The 15,138-nt window shown below is 45.5% G+C and overlaps 1 protein-coding gene across 1 annotated transcript in view; it reads right to left on the bottom strand.

The window, feature by feature from the left end:
• Window positions 1-15,138, bottom strand: part of NUB1 (negative regulator of ubiquitin like proteins 1) — a 28,272-nt gene that overhangs the window by 12,706 nt on the left and 428 nt on the right. Inside the window, 7 exon segments of the mRNA XM_023250744.2 lie at window positions 2,505-2,611; window positions 4,466-4,557; window positions 4,754-4,936; window positions 7,596-7,666; window positions 8,653-8,711; window positions 10,686-10,853; window positions 13,000-13,117. Of these exon segments, the coding sequence (XP_023106512.2) occupies window positions 2,505-2,611; window positions 4,466-4,557; window positions 4,754-4,936; window positions 7,596-7,666; window positions 8,653-8,711; window positions 10,686-10,853; window positions 13,000-13,116 (797 nt within the window). The 5' untranslated portion in view covers window position 13,117.

The raw sequence follows: 15,138 nt of genomic DNA, 5'->3' as shown, positions 1-15,138 counted from the left end.
CCCGCTTACTAATTCTGTCTTCCAAGTCTGTTTCCATTGACTGGGTCTTTCTCCTTAGTGTGGAGTTCTGTTTGCTTGCTTCTTTGCAGGACTGCTAGTTCTTAATTGGCAACTGGATGTTTCTGTATTGCTGGAAGTATTACTGAGCTTTGTCTGAGAGGGAGTTACTTGAAAACCACGTGATCCTTTTAAGGCTTGCTTTTAAGCTTGGTTAGGTGGGACCACAGCAGCCCTTGGAGAGAATTTTGGCCTACTGCTGAGGCAATACCGTTCTGAATTCTGTGCGACGGCCTGTGACCAAAAAGATTCCCACTGTGGCTGGCGGGAACGCAGATTATTCTCGGCCCTCCGAACTCTGAAGACTGTTCTCTGTTCCACTCGGGTGGGGTTTTCCCCTGCCTTGGGTAGTTTCCTCACACGCGTGTGCTGATCGTTACTCAACAGAATACTCCAATGAGACCCGCTGAAGCTCTCTGACATCCTCCCTCAGGCAGAGGCAGCTCTCTCTCCTCTCACATCTTGGCCTCCTTGGATTCCTGGCTTCGACTCCAGCGGGACCAGGAGGCTGCATCTGGGTTTCTCCTCCCTGCACTGAAGTCTAGAGATGCTCTGGGCAGCCAGCTGAAACAATCACAGGGCTCCCCTAGTCTGTTCCTCCACCTTAGCGACCGCTGTCCTGTACTGCTCGGAAACTCGGGTTTTCAGACACCTGGCCCAAATTTTCAGTTGTTTTCGGTGACAGGGTACGTCCAGTCACTGTGACTCCATCATGGCCCAAAGCAGAACTCTCACTTGTAGTTTTAAACAGGGGAAGAAACTACTCGCGGTCATACTACCTACCATCCCTCCAGATGTAGAACAGAGAGCTGGGACGGGACTTTTGGCCACCGTGAAGGTGGGAAATCATCACGTGGGAAAGGAAACAACACACGCACGTCCCTGACGTGTGTCAGCGCTCGTCTCCTTTACCAAGAGGAAGCACTCGCACCCAACGTATGCCAGTAAGGTAGCCCAAATAAACAGAGCTTCAGGGAAAAAATGTCATTCTCTGCTGAGGCACTGACAATTATTCCTGGATTAGTATACCTACTGCTTACTGAACACGTTAACGTACTGTGAACTGGAGATACGGTTATTTTTATTCAAGGGTTCCTGGAGACCCGAAAATCATTTCAAGGATTTATATGGGATAAAAAGATGAAGAAAGGCTCATGCAGACAAATCAAGGTCAACCACGTCTTGGTAACTGCTGAAGCTGGATTAAAAGTGTATAGGAATTCACTATACTAATCTTTACGTGTACTTGAAATTTTCCTAACCAAAAGTTACGAACAATTATGGAAGGAAACGAGAAACCGTATCTGAGTTTGAGGGACCTAACTTACCGCCTGCACCGTGTCTAGTCGAAGAAAATGAAACCAGCATAGAAGCAGAGACCAGCAGAGTAAGAAACCCCGAAAGGCACCAAGCCCTCGTTCTAGTTATTTTCAGATTCGCCTCCTTCTCCCAAATATTCGAAACAACAAATCCCCTTTCTTGCTTAAGTCAGTTTAAACTGGGATTTGTTCACTTAAAGCCCGAGGGTGCTAGTACGTTTGGCAAACCGTAAACATCTGTATTGATTTTCTTGACGTGTATGATACATCTTGGGGGAATTCGTCAAAATGGGGGAAAAAATTACCCGAATGTTGTTAACTTCGGACCATTCTTAAAGCTCAAGTCTAATTTTCAAATGTTTCTTCTTTCGGGATTATAGTGTCTCAGTGCCTTTTGCCATTAAGAGGAATTAGGAATCCTTGGCAAACGGCTGTTTCCTGGCCTGGGGCAGGGAATGGGCAGGAGGCATCTGGAACACCAGAGACCAAGACCGCTGGGATCAGGTCAAAAACATGAAAGACAGCCAGGACCCACTTGCTGGCCAAAGACGGCCAATTTAAAGCACTGAGGTTTGAAATACATCGAATGTGTTAAAGTCCATGAGTTCACACTGATACTGTAAAAAAAAAAAAAAAAAAAAAAAAGAAAAACAACCCAGTTCACTGCCGATATCCCCTTTGGAGAATTCTAGGGAAGCCGCTCATTTATTCTGAAAACAAGAAAACAAGAGGGAAGAACCGAGCTTTTTATTCTTTCTGTACAAACTGTACCTGACTGTAACCCAATTAGCTGATGAGGAAAAATATTTCTTCCCAGGAAAATCCCGGCAATAAATGCAGCAGGTATCACTGTTTTGCAGCCCCTGATAAAACAATAGATTTGGGGAATGATCAACATCCACACCAAAACCACGAGGGGGAAAGCTGATGGGGCCTGCGTGACAGATGGGGCAGGCTGCCGACGCATCACAAAACCCAGACCTATGTCCCGCATGCTTGCCGTAAGGACAGTAAGTGCGTATGTCTATAAAATTCTTCACAGGGAAGACCTTCCTTAAAACCGGAAGACCTTCCTTGACTGGGCAATCTTCCTTATAACTGGTATTCACCAAATACAAAAGCGCCTACCAGAAATATTTGTCAGCATCCAACAGACATGGCAAGGCTATTCCATATTCTTTTCTTTTCAGGAAAGCTCTGCCCTTCTCATGATATCCCATAGCTAACATAAGGGCCTAGAAAAAAATACGGATTTAAAAAAAACATCACTTTAAACTATAATAAAACAAATTCTATTAAAAGCACAGTAAGTCTAAAGAAATCAAATAAAGATTAAAAAAAACAATGACAACAAGATCACAACTGAATCTAAAAGCCGAAATCAAGAAAAATACAATCAATGCTCTCATTTCATCAAAATGCTGAGATCAAGCACTCAGTTCAATGTGACTGCTACGGTCACAGCCAGCACCTGCCCCCTTTGTTTCCAGCAGTTTATTCTAGTACCTGGTGACTTAGATGGATTTCTAGTACTCTCGAAGACTGAACACATAAAGAAGTAACCAGAGATGCTTGTTTGTATCCTTTTTAGAAAACATATTCATTTCACTTTCTAGTCTTGACGAAGTTTTTTCTGAACTGTCAACTCTAATATTTCTAAAACAAGTTTTCTTTATTTTTTATTACTTTTTTACACATTTATTTGGGGGAGAGCGCAAGCAGGGGAGGGGCGGAGAGAGGGGGATGGAGGATCTGAATGAAGTAGGTAGGCTCTGAGCTGACAGGCTGACAGCAGAGAGCCCCCATGTGGGGCTCAAACTCCTGAGTCGTGAGATTGAGACCTAAACTGAAGTCAGATGCTCAGCTGACTGAGACACCCAGGTGCCCCTCTAAAACAATTTTTAAAAGGCAATCCAGGGGCGCCTGCCTGGTTTGGTTAGTAGAGCATGTGACTCTTGGTCTTGGGGTCATGAGTTCCTACCCCATGCTGGGCCCAGAGCTTACTTTAAAAAAAAAAGTAATGTAGAAAATGCTTTAAGTTCATTGATACTTAGATTTGAGTTTATACTTCAGTCTTGTAAATGTTTTCGGAAAAGATCTGGATATCGTCATTTAATGTAAGGGAGCTGTGGCGAATAATCACCAACGTTTAAAAACAAACACCGATCAATCCACTGATGGCTACAAAGTCCTCTTCTTAAAACGTGACTTTAATCCTTCACTTTCAAGGGAGTAATTCATATTGTGAGACCTACACAAACTTGTCTTTTAAAGACGGAAAAATTAGGGGGCGCCTGGGTGGCTCAGTCGGCTAAGCTCCAACTTCGGCCCTGGCCACGATCTCACGGTTGGTGACACACAGCCCCGCATCGGCCTGTGAGCTGACGGATCCCGTCTCCCTCTCTGTCCTCCTCTCTCTCTGTCCCTCCCTTGCTTGTGCTTCCTCTCAAACATAAATAAGCATTAAAAAAAATAAAGACAAAAATTAAAATGGACTTGGCCCACCGTCATTCTAGCTCTTCTTTCTAAGAAGGTCCTGGACTCTAGCTCTCTCATCTCGGGGTCGCAGCTGTAGAACACTGCCATAAAAGACCAGCTTGGGTATGTTCCAGGGGACAACCGCCTCCTGCCTATTCCAAGCTAGCCAACACGGAAAGGGGGACTGGGGGGCTGGGGTGAGATGGCAGAATCGCCTGTCAGACTCTTCCCAAGTTACAGAGCCCCCACCCCAGCCCCCCCCCCCTTATCCGTCCCTTGGGGGGCATGGCCCTCTAGTGAAAACACCACATCAAAGCTACCACTGCCCCGGGAAGCCACTTATGCTGAAGGCAGTGCGTCACATTACTCAAGAATGTTCCAAGTCACCGCCGCGGGACAGTGCAATCATGCTGTCCCGTTCCACTGCACTGAAAATCACAGGGTGAGTCCACTGTACCCAGGTGCTCACCATATGGTGACATCCCGTTTATATGCTCAACCAGAAAGCTGTTTCTAATCCTTTCTAATAGTCCAAGATACAAGAACTAGCAAACCACTTCTGTTCTGGACAGCCAGTCGAAGCGCGAGCCACAAACTTCTATAGTCCTTACTTTTCTTTCTGAAGGGGGAATTCTGATGGATCTGCCCGTCTGGTTAGCTATGTCTAAGTACGGCGTGGTTTCTGGATCCACCACCATCTCAGCTGCAACAGAGCAGAAAGGAACCCCGTTAGTTCGACGCTAAAAAGCAGTGATGGGGACACTGAACTACTAGACCGTGGGGCACAAGAGCCCATGAGAACGGTGAGCCCCCTGCCCCTCCCCGCCCTCCCCCCCAGGTCTGATCTGCCACCGCCTGTAAGACCCGGAGTGAGATAAAGCGCCCAGCGTGCTGTGTACCTCTCTCCGCCAAGATCTCCAGGCCTCTCTTGGTCCTCTGGATTCTTCTTTCTTTTAGTTCGGCTTCATTTTGCTCTTCTTCTTCAACCTGGAAGTTTTTCCTCACATCCTCTTCAGACTGTTTCAGTTCAAGCACCATTGCTTTCACGTTGTGCGTCACTCCTTGTTCTTCAAGAGTTTTCCCTGCACAAATCGGAAATGCTCATCACGAAAAGAGCCACTGAAGCTGGCAAGCGGTCCATTCTCCATGTCCCTACGTGAGCTCTTAAACCTGCCCAAGTACTTGCGAGCCACTGCGCCACGGACTCGGTGACAGCACGTGTAATTCAGCTGCTGCTAGGCAGGGGGTAAAAGCAACCGGTGAAGTTTCCTCCCCTGTAGCTGGACGAACCACACACCGGGTTCGCAGCAACGGGTGGGAAGCCCCGGTGCAGTGGGGCACGGCGGGAGATCTACGGTGGCGGTTAAAAGCAAACCTCCTGGGTTCTATCCCTTTATAGCTCTGTGACCCTGAGTAAAGTGCGTATTTCCTAGGACCCAGGTTCTGCACACATAAAATGGAAATAAAGCTACTGGCAGAGGGACGTCTGGGTGGCTCAGTCGGTTAAGCGTCCGACTCTGGGTTTCAGCTCAGGTCATGATCTTGCGAGTTCGAGCCCCACGTCGAGTTCCACACTGGCAGCGCAGGGCCTGCTTGGGATTCTCGGTCTCCCTCCCATTTGCACGCGCTCTCTCTCTCTCTCAAAATAAATAAACGCGGAAAAAAAAGTGGCAGAAATCAATGAACCAGAATAAAAGAGCTTATTAAACTAATCAAAACCTGGTTCCATGAAAAAGTAATCAAATACACAAACCTAACAAAAACTAAGTCAAAGATGCAAATGGACCACCATCAAAATGAAGAATAAACACACATACATACAGATTTTAAAAGAATGAAATATTATGAACTATAAACACACAAATTGGAATGTTTTTCTGGAAAACTCCAGTTGGATTTTTTTCTTGAGAAACTCGGCAACCATTCTATTGTAGAAAAATAAAGATACACCAATGGCCAAGTCACCTTAATAAAAAAGAGCCAAGGGGGACCTGGGTGGCTCAGTCCAACTTCAGCTCAGGTCATGATCTCACAGTTCATGGGTTCGAGCCCCACATCAGGCTGTCAGCACAGAGCCTGCTTTGGATCCTCTGTCCCCCCCTCTCTCTGCCCCTCCCTGCTGGTTCTCTTTCTCTCTCCTGAAATAAACTTAAAAAAAAAAAAAAAAAAAGAGCCAAGAAGGGGACTCCTTTTACCAGATTTTAAAACTACAACAAAACCACGGTAATAGAACCCTACGGGTGAAGGTGGTTAAAAGGTAGAAACTTCAATTACAAAGTAAGTCCGTCCTGGGCTGTTTGATGTGCAGCCTGGTGACTACAACGAACAATACTGTGTTTTATATTTCAACGTGGCTAAGAGAATAAAAGTTCTTCTCACAAGAAAAAAAAAATTAATTACGTGAGACGACAGATCATCGTGCTCCTTCCACAATATATACAAACATCGAATCGTTACCCTGTACCCCTGGAACTCATATAATGTTACATGTCAATTACACCCCAACAGAAAACCCTCTATGGTTCTGGCCCAGGAATAAACCTATAGGTCAAAGGAAACAACAGGAAGTGCAGAAACAGAGCTCTGACACCGAAGGAGGCACCAAAGGGCAGTGTGGCAACAGCCAAGTTAAGTTCGATCTTTAGCCTTTAAATATAAAGGGGGCCTCCGGACAGATTACAGACCTCACGCAGATTAAACTAATACAAGAAAATGTAGAAAACTGTGTGGCCCTGGGGTGGGGGTGGGGAAGTAACTATTAAAACACAAATGATAAGGTGGAAATTGATGGATTTGATAACGACGAAATCAAGGATTTCCAACCCATGAAGAATACCACGAACAGCACTGTCACAGAGATGACAGTGAAAAGCTGTCTATGACACCTGCAAGAGACAACGGGAAATGGCTCGCGGAGACGCTGGAAAGGAAGCCTAGGGCTGTGTGCAGGCTGTGTTCCATCAAGCGAGGATGTGAACCTGACTCTCTAAGCCAGAAGAACTTACTGGGAGCAGACTGCAGTGCCCACCCAAACTGCTGCAACAGCGAACTGGTCGCCCAAGTCTATTCGTGCCTCCTTCAAGTCCATCTCCCTAGGGCAGCCAAAGGGACCTTTGAAACCCAAATATGTCGTGCCGCACTCGCCACCCCCCTCTGCCCCGCCCCAGCATCCATGGCTTCCTGCTTCTGTTAGGAAGAACATTCTAACACTGCACAAGTTCACAGGGCCAGGGGTTTCTCACAGCGGCACTACTGACATCGTGGGCCAAGTGAGTCTGTCGTGGGAGGTGTTCTGTGCCTGATCTGATGTTCAGCAGCGTCCCTGGCCTCTACTCCCTATGTGACAGGAGCACAAGCCCCCACCCGCACCCCACAACCAAGTCATGACAACCAAAATCGTCTCCAGACATTGCCAAATGTCCCCTGGGTGGCAAAATCGCCCGGCTTGAGAACCACTGCCACCACCTTTTCGCTGTGGCCTCTGCATCTCCATTCCTTAACATTTCCTCAGACCTGTAATGAGTGTCTTTCTTCCCGCCAGCACAGAACAGATAGTAAATGCTGATTAGAAAACTTGCTTTCTGCTCTACGTGCTTATTTTAGCAAACACTACGACGATCAGTTTTAGACTATGTGTCCAAGAAAGCCGCTAGAAATTGGTGAACAGAAAAAGAGGGAGAAAAAAGATGCAGTGTCATTACATGAACCCGATTTAAAATTCTGCACTTTGCCATGACATACCTAGTTGAAGCTGTTTCTTGTTGATGACAATTTTGATGTAATTTTCTTGAAATCCGAAGGTTTCAGCTATTCTGTAAGATAAACCGGTACCCGCTGCAGGCCGTCAATTTGTCATGAGCCGTTAAACAGAGTTTAATCGTGACAGCTATTTCATACATTCCACTCAGAAACTCTGGTATTTCGATTTACTGACTCACAAACATCACTTCGTGGTTCCTAGGTGGTTATTTGAGACCGTGTAAGAGGCCATGTCCTTTTAAAAACTATCTCTTTCCTCATGCTGTGGAGACCACTTGGGCGGGACACCCATTTGAAGAGGAGGGCCCTGGCTGCGTGTCAGGAGCAAATTCATTCTCTACACCTTCTGCGGACTCCCTGGAGGAGCCCATAATAGAGGGGTGCTCCCAGCAATCTTCTGCGCATGTGTGCTGAATGAATGATGCTTCCTGAATCCATCCCTAACGGCCCTGGTGTAGACCAGAGGAAATGAGAAAAATCAGCTTCACAAACAAGGACTGGCTAGCCCTGGAGGTAGTGAAGACACTTACCACTTAAAAATTGAGAAGTGGATGACCTGACCAACCGGGCCTCAAAAGGTAAATTTCACTGGCCTGTGACGGGTATTTTTTCTCTTTACAGATGGGCCGACAGCCTGAAATCGGCTAGAACACCTTGCTGAATGTCACAGCAAGTTATCAGTGCGCGAAGAAATAAAAGTCAAAGCTAGTGATCTGGTGAATATCAAGTTATTTATATCACTCGTTCGCTGATTAGGACACGTTGGCCAGTGCCGGTCAGGTGGCAGGCATGGCGTTCCCACGGACCTCAAGTCCACTGGGAAATGAAGGCGAGTGGTGCCAGTCTTGAGTTCTTGCTTTGCCCTTAACTGGCAGTGTGAGCCTGGTCAAGTTCTGCGGCCTGGAGGCCTGTTTCCCTTCCACTAAGCGAGCACAAATAACACCTGCCCTGTCTCTCTGACGGGACTGTCACAAAGGATCAGTCGAGCTAATGTAAAAGGGCTGAGAGCAGCCGGGGCGCCGGGCAAACAGATACTTACTTTGACCTCAGTTCTCTGCCACTGATGTGCAATCGGGTCTCCAACAGGTTTTTCCTATCCTGTTTTAAAAAAGGCAAATCAAAGAAAATGTACTTCAGTGTGACACGTTTTGGTGCTATTACTCTGTCTATAAAATCAGGAAGGCTGGTATCAGACGATGTTAAGGCCTGAAATGACACGTGCCTAGCGAAGAAGCTACTGAACATGCTGACCCTGTGACCTGGATGCCCTCGAGGGGGTGGCAGTGTGCACCTGAGGCAGGGCTCAGCCTCAGCGGGAAGTTAGATGTTCAGAGGGGTTTGTGATGCGTCTTTACTCAAGGGAGCTGGCCTATGCGACACAAGGACCCAGCCCAGCACCTCCAGCACTGCAGCCACCCTCAGTGAACAAGACACGGTGCCCACTGAGCAGGGAGTGGCAAGACATGATCTCGGAACCTCTTCGTTCTCCACTGGCTGGGCTTCTGAGGAAAAACTGCGATCAGCAGGGAAGCCTACGAGACCATGCACATCTGCTCAGGTTGTACACTCAGCTTTCTGACCGGTGAGCTGGTTTCCCCGGTGCTTGATTCTAGCAAAGAGGAGCCCTGTATGTGTGTGGATATATATGCGGATGTAGATATAGATATAGATATAGATATATAGATATATGTGAACGGGCATCCCGAGGTAGTTACATATGTCATTTTCTTTTTCTCATAAAGCTCTTTGTTTTTCCTAGAAATGTGTTAAAGCTTTAATGAGATAATTTACATTTCATAAAGCTCATCTGTTTAAAAGAGAAGTCAGGGGTTTCCTGTACGCTTGTGAAGTTACACAACCGTTACTGTAACCAAATGTCAGAACGTTTTCATCATCCCCTCCAAAAATTACCGTAATTCACACCCCCAATCCCTCCCTTTATCCCCCAAGCCCCAGGCAACCACTGATCTAGTCTCTGTCTCTATGGATTCACTCGTTCTAGACGTTTCATATGAACAGACTGTACAATGTGTGGCCTCTGTGTCTGGCTTCTATCATGTTGCTAAGGTTCAGCCGTGTCACAGATGTGCCAGGACCTCATCCGTCTTCACGGCTGAGTAACATTCCTCCGTGTGGCAACCTTCCCTCGTGGATCGTTCACCCACTGACGGACACACGGGCTGTTTCCACCCAGGAGCCAGAGAGGGCTCTTCCGTGAACACAGCTGCTACAAACATTCACGTACAAGTTTCCGCACAGACACGGTTTTCTGGAGTAAAAGTGCTGAGCCCTATGGTAGATCTGACGCTTATAGATTTTCAGATCTTCGGAAAATGATTAACACTGATCAGTCCTCAGAGGCCAGCAACCTTTGGGTACCCTGCCTCAAGAACCTTTCTGGACTGGCACTACTGAGGACATGGCCCTGACATGCGGTAGCCCCGCCCGCATCACTGTGGCCCTGCTGGAGCACTCAGTCCATCACACTCTAACCTCCACCAGCACAGAGAAGAGAGAGAATTCCCGATTGACGTGTCCGACTGCACACAGCTCGGCAAAAAACCTGAAGTATTCCTTTGATTCCCCATTATTTCTAAATGTTTGTCCGAACTGCAGAAAAGGTAAGCCATGTGACGCATAGCCTTGTGACGTTTTGGAGGTCCGTGAGGGACAAACCCACCCTGTAAAAATGTTCCAGTTTGAAAAATCTACAAAATTAACTTGGAAGTTGATAAATATTCAACATGTTAAGTAACCAAAAAGAATTTTAACTGTGGACTGTAGCTTTAAAAAAAAAAAAAAATCACAGGGCGCTGGGTGACTCAGTTAAGCATCTGACTCTTGATTTCAGCTCAGGTCATGATTTCACGGTTCGTGAGTTCGAGCCCCTCACTGGGCTCCGTGCTGGCAGTGTGGAGCCTGCTTGGGATTCTCTCCCCCCCCCACCTCTCTGCTCCTCCCCTGCTCACTCTCTCTCAAAATAAATAAATATGCTTTTTTTTTTAAATCACAATTTATCACTAAGTTAACAAAGCATTGGTACCTATGTACTCATTTAGGGAAATTACTCACTTTTCTTAGTCGGGGAGGTAAAAATATCTCAATTGTAGCAATTCCTGTTGTTTTATAATTTTCATTTCCCGTGCCACGCTCAATTGCTTTGCAACGTATTTCTTCTATTATCTTTTCCACTTCATTTTCACAGCAATCTAGCTTGTCAGAGTACTTCTTGGCAAGGTCCTGTGAAGCCAGATCAGAACACAGGTCAATGTAGCACCGACTGCAGAAAAGGGGCGTAATACAGGACAGCGTGTGAAGGGCTCTGCTGAGTGGTGGTCAGCCCATCAGAGAGAAACCCAGACGGGCTTGACATCTTGAGAGGGAGAGAGGCTAGGAAGGATCCAGGTAAAATAAAGCGAAATAGAAACAAAGGATGGATAGGGCGCCTGGGTGGCTCAGTCGGTTAAGCTTCTGATTTCGGCTCAGGTCGTGATCTCGGGTTAGTGAGTTCGAGCCCTGCATCCGCCTCTGTGCTGACAGCTCAGAGCCTGGAGTCTGCTTCGGATTCTGTATCTCCCTCTCTCTCTGCCTCTCCCCCACTCACTCTCTCTCAAAAATGAATAAACGTTAAAATAACAGTTAAAAAACAAAAACAAAAAACAAAGGATAGGAAAACGGGACCGAATAGAAGAAGTGTCAATTATAATGGGGATTATCCTGGGCTAAAAGAAAGGTGGGCCGTGACCTACGTTGACTGTGATACGTTATAAGTTACTTTAAGGAACAGTGAAGTGGTCAGCTCCACTGGAGGGGATAGAAAGAAAAAACAAAAACAAAAATAGAGAAAACATTCCCATTTTTCCAACTTGTGAGAACAAGTCAGGTGAAACTTAAATAACTATCTTACCAGAAAATTCTGAATCACTGTACTGGTTGTAAAACCATAATTTGCTAGAATGACTCAACAGAACTCAGAAGAACGCTGTACTCCCAACAATAGTTGATCGTAAAAGATACAAATGAGTGTTTAGGTGAAGAGGTACAGAAGGCAGAGCGTGGAAGGGTCCTGAGCGCAGGCGCCTCTAACCCTGAGGCGTTGGGGCGTGCCGCCCTCACAGCACTCGGATAGGTCTGCCAATCTGGAAACTTTCAAGGGAGTTCCCTTCTGAAGGCATGACTGATGACGTCATTGGCCTTTGGTAATTAACTCAATCTCCAGCCTTCTCCCCTCTCCGAGGTTGGAAAGGGGAATGGAAGTCTAAGCTTCTAATCCAAGCTTGGTCTTTTTGGCCAGCAGCCCCATCCTGAAGGTATCACCAACAGTTGCCTCATTGGAACAAATGATGCTCCTATCACCTTTATCAGTGGGGACACTCCAAGGGTTTTAGGAACTCTGCGTCACGTCCTGGGGGCAAAGACCAAATAGCTTTCTTATTCTGCCATACCTAGCTTCTGAGCCAAGAGACTGTAACAAGCAAATTCAGAAAAAGGTCAGAAAATGGGTTGCAGAAAACACAAAGTGGGGCCTGTCAGGAACAGGAAAAATAGGAAAACTCTTTTCTCCCAAGCGCATCCTTGCGTCACCACACGGGGCAATATGATGCCCTTGTGACAGTCCTCAGTCCCTGATAAACATTACATTATTTGTCTCAGGGTACTCAGACTAAGAAAGCAGAAAAGGACACGCTATATCCCAACATGACAGAGTTCTATCAGAAATGATTAATGAAGGCGCCTGGGTGGCTTAGTTGTATAAGTGTCCGTCTGTTGGTTTTGGCTCAGGTCACGATCTCGTGGCTTCATGGGTTCGAGCCCCGCACTGGGTTCTGCACTGGCAGCACGCAGCCTGCTTGGGATTCTCTCGCGCGCTGGCTCTCTGCCCTTCCCCTAAAACAACACCATTTCTGACGTTGCCGAAGAAAGCTGAGACGTAATTCTTAGAAAAATGTATTTTCAACAAACGAACAGATAGCCATAGTATAAAAATAGCTGGCGGAAGGGAGCAACTATTTTATAGTGAACCACGCTAGCAAGGAGAACTGAGAACCAACCCAGCCGCTCCCCCTGGCCACACAATAGAGGCATCAGTACTGCCTCACCAGCAGGTCAAAATTAGTTCCCCAATTACCACTGTTACGTAACACTGAAGGTCTTAAAAATAGCATGTGCCTCGCAAATTAGAGAACACTCTCCTATGAATAAAATCTTATTAAACAAAAAGAAGCTTGTCAACTCCTAGTGAAAAGCGGGTACCTGCTTATCCCTAATGCTTTCGGTTAGGCCAAAAGTTACATGGTTCCACCTGGCAATTTCTGGTGACTCCAGAACCTTATTCACCAAGGAGACTTACAACACGGCTATTTATTTAGGTCTTAAAAGAAAATACCTTCAATGCCAAGCCAACTTCTTTATTTTCATCTGTATACGGAGGTTTCCAAAGTTGAATTCGGTCTTCCCTTAAAAACTGGGTCAGTTTTGCTTGGAGATATTTCTTTTGCGCCATTCTTGAAAGCAAAACAGTATATGAAGGATACTCCACACTGTATTTCAAGGCATTGTATAACTTACCTGTGTGGTAAGAAGAGCTCCCCTCCACTCCTTCCCCTCCTGTTTAATCTACATTACTTCTAGACTAGGTTTTAACTAGCTCCAGATTTCTCTTAGGTATTTTATACATACACTAAAATATACAGTTGCATGTTACTGTTACATAAAGTATGTATCTCCAAGTTGCTAATATGTAGCAAGGCTTATAATACTTTTCTATTTCTTAATCTCTTATTCTCTGATCTAAAAGATAAAATGAGGGGAAGGTGAATCCCTAAAGCTGTTAACTGTCATAAACAACTCAACAGAGAGTTTATACATTCTCTTGTACTTGTATTTTGCTGAGTTTAACACAAAGACCAACCACCTTGGAAGGGTAAACATAAAAGCCAGCTTGAACCGTGAACTAGCAACATTCCCTAGAACTGAATTTTTTAAATACAAAAGTTTCACTAGAAAAACCGTATACATTTTGTGATAAGCACACAACAACCCATCTATGTGCACTGTTCAGATCGAACGCTGGTTGGATCATCATTTTACAGCCGAAAACACCGAGGCCCCAGGTTTGTACAACAACTTGACCAAGGTCAAAAGTTAGGCAGCGCCATGGCTAGCACTGGGATTTCTGCCTACGACACTGGCCTCTGCATTCTGGCACGCAACCCTTCACTGCTTATCTGTCTCGTGTATGTAACTAGTGTCCCCCAAAGAAACACCGGCCAGCGATGGAGAGGTCCATTCATCTCTCATGAGCACAGCAATTTGAAGGGATGGCTAAGGCTGCTGGCAATGTCAGCTGACCAAATTAGACAAGGAGTAAGAAAAGGAAAAAGATAATTAACGTCTGAATGACGAAGACAAGGTCCACAGAGTAAAAAAATACATATATAAGGGTTAATATAATCTTGATAAGTAACTTCCTCTTTTTTTATGTAAGGCCTGTATTCCACACCCCCCGAAACCCAATTCACCTAATTTTAAATCAAGTCTGTTCACTTAAGTGTATTCCATAAATACGTATCTTAAAGTTCAAATCTATTTTATATCAGCGTGGGGGGAAGAAAGAGGTCATCAGGATACGGAGGAGGAAAGGGAGTAAGGAATAAACACATCAAGGAGGGGCTTGTGCATCCGGGTGACCCACAGGAGAAACCCAGATTTTTAAGCATTTAAGAAACCACTTCTCACACGGAAAAGCATGCGTACTTATGAGCATTAGCTTTTCAAGCATAAATAACTCACACAACCACTGTATCTAGTTCCCTACTCAAATCTTCAGGAATTCTGAATAAAATATCAACAGGCGGGGGGGGGGGGGGGGTGATCATTTCATGGGCTGCTTACTAAGGGAGGCAAGCTGTTTGTAAGGCCAGGTGCACAGCCCTCCGTGGCCCATCCTAGCCACTGCCTGATGAAAGGCCCAAAGGGTTTCACAAATATAGTGCGTGTCCCACAATCTACCCACTGAGCAAATCAACAGATGGCAGTCTGTAGGCACAAGACTTAATGTTTACAAAAGAATAGTCTGCTGTTTTGAAATGTACAAAAATTTCAGTTATAGACAACAGAATCAAAGAGGATACGTACTTCACATCAAATCAAATCGTTTAATAAACCAGTTTTCAGTTTTAGCTGGAGAACTGAAAGTTTCACGCGTGCCGTACAGCGTTTCACATTGCAGCCAAAAAAGCAGTGATGTATTTCAAGTATTTCTCAAGAAAACGGGGGAGGGAAGCCCAGAAATTCATTATCACTGCTTCAAACTGAAAGTGAAACGTTTTAAACCACGCCTTTAAAATTTTCACTTTCACTTTAGTAACGATCAATCTATGCTACCTTTCCCCAGAGCTTTTCAAATACACATATGTACACGTATATTCAAAATACGCTACATTTGCTCTTAGATGGAATAATAAAAGATTCTTGTCTTAAAAATTAAGAGTAAGGGAAGGAGATGAGAAACGCAGAACCAGGT

The sequence above is a fragment of the Felis catus genome, chromosome A2 (genome assembly GCF_018350175.1).
Source record: "Felis catus isolate Fca126 chromosome A2, F.catus_Fca126_mat1.0, whole genome shotgun sequence".
NCBI lineage: Eukaryota > Metazoa > Chordata > Mammalia > Carnivora > Felidae > Felis > Felis catus.
Note: the sequence above shows the minus strand (reverse complement) of the source record. Positions and strands in the feature narration are given on the sequence as shown.